At 44.3% G+C, this 6,242-nt stretch overlaps 1 protein-coding gene across 1 annotated transcript; it reads right to left on the bottom strand.

The window, feature by feature from the left end:
- Nucleotides 1-5,276: 5,276 nt before the first annotated feature.
- Nucleotides 5,277-6,242, bottom strand: LOC136129332 (N-acetyllactosaminide beta-1,6-N-acetylglucosaminyl-transferase-like). Its single transcript, XM_065885554.1, has one exon. The coding sequence runs from the start codon at nt 6,240-6,242 to the stop codon at nt 5,277-5,279; it is 966 nt and encodes a 321-aa protein (XP_065741626.1).

Below are 6,242 nucleotides of genomic sequence, written 5' to 3' on the forward strand. Positions count from 1 at the left end.
AAGATCCCACATGCCGCAGAACAACTAAGCCTGTGTTCCACAACTACTGAGCCGTGCACCACAACTACTGAAGCCCGCGCACTTAGAGCCCATGCTCTGCTACAAGAGAAGCCACTGCAATGAGAGGCCTGTGCACCACAACAAAGAGTAGCCCCCGCTCGCCGCAACTAGAGAAAGCCCGCGCGCAGCAACGAAGACCCAACACAGCCAAAAATAAATAAATTTATTTTAAAGAATAAATACATTTAAAAAAATAAATAAAATGTTTTTATGAGGGAAGAGAAGTATGCTTATTGAGATCATGCCTTTTCCACAATGGTAATTTAATTAGTCTTCTCCAAGTTATAATTGCCCAAGTGCTGAAAACTGTTATACCTCATTAAATCTTGTCCTTCTAATTGAGGTGGAGATGCTCACTGAAACCCCCCTGCCTGCAGGACCCGGAACCACCTTGCAGTGGGCGTGTGCTTTTGTCTGGCAGGCATCACGGGCGAAGAACCATCCTTCACCATAGCCTGCCCTGAACTTTTAGCTCGAGGGTGAAAAAGGGACCCAAGAGAAGCTGGTCAGCATTCTTCCTGCCCCTGGTTTGTTTAGGGATAGGGATTTGGACCGAGAAGGACCAATCTGACGACTTCCCTGAGCTGTTGCTGGAACTATGAGGAAAAAAAAAACCTTTCTTTTCTCTTGGGAGTGCCGGCTGTGAGAAGCAAGCAGCTGGAGCTACTTCTGGGCCTCTCTGACACCACGTGGGGAGGTCCAAACTGAATAAAGTCAACCCAGTGACAGGCAGACAGACAGATAGAGTGACCAGTTCAGACCAAACTGGGACTTCCCTGGCTTTAGCATGGAAGGTCCCATGCCCAAGACCCCCCTCAGACCTGGGCACACAGGGACGGTTGGTCACTTCACAGAGACAGAGTCCCGCATATACCGTTCCAAGCCTTGATCCAGCTTTACTTGGAGGCCCTCCTTGGGCACCTCAATTCTATGACCCAGTAAGTTCTGGGGTCTGTTTAAGCAACTTTGAGTTGTGTTTCTGTCACATGCAACTCAAAGAGTCATAACACATGCCCAAAGAATGTCCACATATAAGGCGCAAAGTTAAAAAAGCAAAAGAAATCAAAGTAGGAAACAAGCTATTTTTAGCATTGAAACATGAGGAAATGTGATCATGTGGTCCTTTCTGAAGTTGAGGTAATTTATTTGACAAAGGGGCTCCGGAAAAAAAAAAAAAGAAGTATACAAAATGGAAAAAAGAAGAGGCAAATGAAAACATTCTTATGGAACAAAAACCTCATGGCATGAGAAAGGTCAGAGAAACACATGAGCAAAAATCCAAAAGAACAAGCTTAGGCAGCGAGGGGAAAAACGGAGCTGAAGTCAAAGCATGGAGCAGTTTTGCCTTTTCTTTAGAGACAGACCCACCGTAAAGTGGGACAAGAAGACAAGTGAGGGCTTCCCTGGTGGCGCAGTTGGTTGAGAGTCCGCCTGCCGATGCAGGGGACACGGGTTCGTGCCCCGGTCCGGGAAGATCCCACATGCCGCGGAGCGGCTGGGCCCGTGAGCCATGGCGGCTGGGCCTGCGCGTCCGGAGCCTGTGCTCTGCAACGGGGGAGGCCACAGCAGTGAGAGGCCCGCGTACCGCAAAAAAAAAAAAAAAAAAAAAAAAAGAAGACAAGTGAGCCACGGAAGTGGACTGTGAAAAAACTGGACCAGCAGAGGCTTCTGCAGATCCTCAACAATTCCACAAGACTTAAAGCAAAACATCTCAATGGTCTCTGGCACTCCGCCCTGGGGCAGGTAGGCCAAAGCAAATGCTATGGGAATAGTAATATGGGAGCTTTTCTTAAGGTGACATACAGCAGTGATTACAAAGACTGGAGAAGCTGGAAAAGCTCAGCGTGCACCAGAATTCGTACAGCGTGCATATGACAGAGCCGCATGCCAACCCTAACCCTAACCCTCAAGCGCTATAGGATGAGTGAGAGAAATTTGCGCTCCAGAAGGGTTTCCTTTGAGAATATGGCCAGAAGGCAGAAATCTAGACAACCCATCTGTACACAGCCACACAGGATGGAATGATAACCACTCTTTCTGGCCTTCCCTAAAGAAGGATGTGAGACTGGGGCCCCCAAGGGACATGGCCCGGCACCATTTCTATATCTAATGCAGTTTGGAAAAAACTTAAGTGTTGAAAACCAAGAGAGAAGTCATTTTCTCAATAGAAAGACAACATAAAAAAAAAACAAACCATGTGAAGATATGTGATTTAGTCTTACCTCTATGAGCATATTTTCTATTGAGTCTCTATTTATTATATGTGATTTAGTCTTACCTCTATGAGCATATTTTCTATTGAGTCTCTATTTATTATATGTGATTTAGTCTTACCTCTATGAGCATATTTTCTATTGAGTCTCTATTTATTATATGTGATTTAGTCTTACCTCTATGAGCATATTTTCTATTGAGTCTCTATTTATTATATGTGATTTAGTCTTACCTCTATGAGCATATTTTCTATTGAGTCTCTATTTATTATACGTGATTTAGTCTTACCTCTATGAGCATATTTTCTATTGAGTCTCTATTTATTTATTATTTACTTGCCGTGCAGTGAAGCATGTGGGATCTCACTTCCCCAATCAGGGATCAAACCCACACCTCCTGCAGTGAAGGCACGGAGTCCGATCCACTGGACCGCCAAGGAATTCCCGAGTCTCGCTGATTTTAAACTATTCTCATTTTGTTGCCTGATTATCACCTAGTAACAGGGTACCAATCAGGTTCTTGGTCTCGGTCCTCTTGTGGGTGTTTCAGGGAGCCTGATATGACTGTGCAGGGTCTTTCTAACACAAACACTTTAATTTAGGATGTTTAGGATAAAAACAGAAAGGAACTTTGAGGGAGGCAAGGAACTGCACCATCTGAACTCGCACATTTGCAAAAATGTTTACGCTGTATTTACCGAAGGACTTTTCCCCTTAAAACATGACACTGAAAACAGAAGACGTGATATGGTAAAAGGTTGTCTGGTAATAACCAGATTCACGCACCAAATCCTAAATCACAAAGAGCGCTCAAGTGGAAAACCACTGGAGGGACTGGAGCATGTGACTGAATTCTGCATCACCTTTGAAGATGGGGAGGTCCATCACTGGGGCTAGAGCATGTGATGGCTTGTTTTCTTTAAATCACTTGTAATTCAGGAAGGGCCCACCTACAAGCAGGATATCTTCCTGCTTGCTCCCTGAACCAGGATGCCATCTGGAATGTAACAGAGGAAGGAGGCAAGACCCTAGGAAATGTCACGTTATTCTGAAAAACATCCCTTGCAGAACCAGACCACTGAGGTTCTCTCAGCGGAGCTCTCGTCTCCGATTTCCTACAGGGGTCATGAAAGGCATCTGCCAAGGCTAAGGGGCAACAAGATTGTTGGAGTCTAGACTCACCTCTACGAGTGTACTTTCTATTGAGTCTCACTTTACTTATTTATAAATAAAGGCATTTTGGCCTTTCTACAAATTCTCAACAGCTGCCTGCTAGGTGTTTATGTGGTTCTGGGTATTGTGTCCTCTGCAAAGAAAGGCATATGGAGGAATGAAGAGGATCTTGCCTCCTGGGGCCCTTAGTTTGTAGCTGGGGTGATTGGAGATTCCAAGAGGCTATTTATATGGGGTCATACTGTGGCTGAGAGAGGGTAGAAGCCAGCGAGTCACCCCACAAACCTACAGCAAAAATGGTCTTGTCTCCTGCCTCATCTATTTCACCAGGGCTGGAAAGGAGAAGGGGGTAAGGGAAAAAAATGGGGGGTAAGAGATTATTTTTCCTCGATTTTGTTAAATTGATTTGACATTGATAAGACTGACCATCCTTCTGCAAACCAAACAGACATTTAACACTAACACAAACCCATGTTTTTCTCTTTTTAAGAAACGACAATTCAGGCTTTTGTGAAGTTACGAACTGCCTTCATTTTAGTACGATACCTATGGAACCACGAAGCTAGTATCAAATCTTCATAAATCCTAAGGGAATAGTGAAAATAGAAAGGGAATATTTAAATATGAAAATCTGCCTCTAATTACCTAGTGCTCACCGATTAGATGCCAATGATGGAAACAACAGATAAAAGGTGAAAAGATGTCCACAGGAAGAGGGAGGTCAAGAAAGAGCTTGCAGAGTGCGAGAGCAAGCCCTGTTCACCAGGCCAGTCACCCTGGGATTCAGAGACCAAACACGGTATTTTCCAGAGAACGCAGCCATGTTTATCGCCCAGCAGGCCCCACCCTGCAGCCTGAGAGCACCTACCAGTGTTTCCAACTTGGCAACCCCCCAAAAACCAGAACAATGATTGCTTTTCTCCTGCTATAATAATGCTGTCGAGCTCATCAGAGATCCATTTTGTACTTTTCATTGAGTCCAAAGCACGCTGTTTCCTTCAGAAGAAACCCTATCATGTTTTATATAGTTTTAAAAATAATTGATTTGGTCCATTAGTACAGATAAAACTGTTCTGGTGAGAAAGGAAGGAGCTTCTCCTGGAATCTCATTATTTATCTGAAGTTAAAATATATATTTTTTTAAAACTTCACACCTGTGGTATAGTACATGCATGAGTCTAAGTATTTCTCTGCTCACGGGGTCTTAGGGAGACAGCTGTGGTGCCATAGTAATGTCTCATGCTTTGCCACTCATTCATTCATTCATTTTTATCGAGCATGTGCTATGTGTTCTACTCATGGAAGATACGGCAGTTAACAAGATAGAAAATGACCCAACTTCACCGAGCTAATACAGAGGAGGCCAAGAACAAATCCATGCAAGTAAGCAGATAGGATATTCCAGATGATAATAAACTCTTTGAAGGAAAAAGGTGGGGTGGTCAGCTCAGCTTCTCTGAGCTGATGACCTTTGGCTGATAAGAGGGAGCCTGTGAAGGTCTGGGGGTAGGTAGGGGAGTGGCCAAGGCAATGGCCCTGGGGTTACAGCAACTCTGACAAATCTGGGGGAAAGAAAGAACACCAGCGGGGATGGAGAACCATAATACCGATTGTGGTTAAAGATTTAATAAGATGATGAATGCAAAAGAACACGATGAACTGCAAAGCAATACCACTAAAAGGTACTATTTGGCTTGGTCAGAATACTGTATTCTAAAGAACATCATTCTTTAGATGTTTAGAGTTTATAAAGGATGCAGGTGAAAACTATGTATTTCAGTTTTCATCTTCTACTTCTAATAAAAAGGAGCTGGCTCTCGAAAAGCCCTTTCAAGTATGGCACGTTGCCTTCACGTGAAATAGGAAATCCCACATACCTGGAATCCTATTAAGCGTCACCCAGAAATGTTCATCCGGGCTGAAGGTGTCTTTGGACCACTGGAGCAAGTCAAGAGCCCGTGGGTCATGGAGAACAAAGTTGGTAAACTCTCTTGACAGGGCAACGTAGGCAGAACCGAAGTAAATGGTGAGATTGTGGGGAGGAGGCGGTTTCAGTGCTGTGGTTCTTATCACATAGGAAAGCTCTTTGCCCAGGTGCTCTCGGTGGACATATTTAGTCCGTCCAATTGCGTGAGCTGGAGGCAGCACCCCTGGGGTGATGTTTTTCCCTTTAAATCCTTTCAGATACTGAACTATCTCCCTGTTGGTTTTCAGGGGGAAATCTTGCCCACAGGTGTTGATGGCGTACTTCCACGGAACCTCCAAGGCTGCAAGATCCTTGATGCAGTGCAAGTCAGCCTGGAGCCTGGAGATCCCACCATAGACCACGGGTTCCATCTTGGAAGCCAGAAAAGCATTCGGGAAGCAGCTCAGTAATTGCTCCACTGCATCTTTAAATTCAACTGTCGCTTTCTCATCCACGTGAACACAGTAGATATTCTGAGGCATGTAAATAGCTCTGAAGAGCCTTGCAAAGGTGTCGAAATTGTGATGGATGACCATGATATATGCCAAAGGAAATTCAGCTTCTTCTTTAGATAACGGCGCCGTGATGTAGTGGCTTTGAGCCAGGTATTCCTTGCAAGAAGACGTCTCATAGATCGTGAGTTTGTTTCTCCAGAGGAAAGGTGTTTTGCCACTGATAAAGGATATGCAAACTTGACTCAGCATCAAAGTGTCCGAGTTATTTAGCCTCTGGAAGCCTTGTTCGCCCCCAAAATTGAACACATAGAACACGATAAAAATGATTACACAAGAGACAGAAACTATAAAGAGGTAACGCATCAATGAAGGCAT

This window comes from Phocoena phocoena, chromosome 10, assembly GCF_963924675.1.
Source record: "Phocoena phocoena chromosome 10, mPhoPho1.1, whole genome shotgun sequence".
Lineage (NCBI taxonomy): Eukaryota > Metazoa > Chordata > Mammalia > Artiodactyla > Phocoenidae > Phocoena > Phocoena phocoena.

Coding starts and splice junctions, on each gene's coding strand:
- LOC136129332 (XM_065885554.1), bottom strand. CDS start 6,242: ATGCCTTCATTGATGCGTTACCTCTTTATAGTTTCTGTCTCTTGTGTA.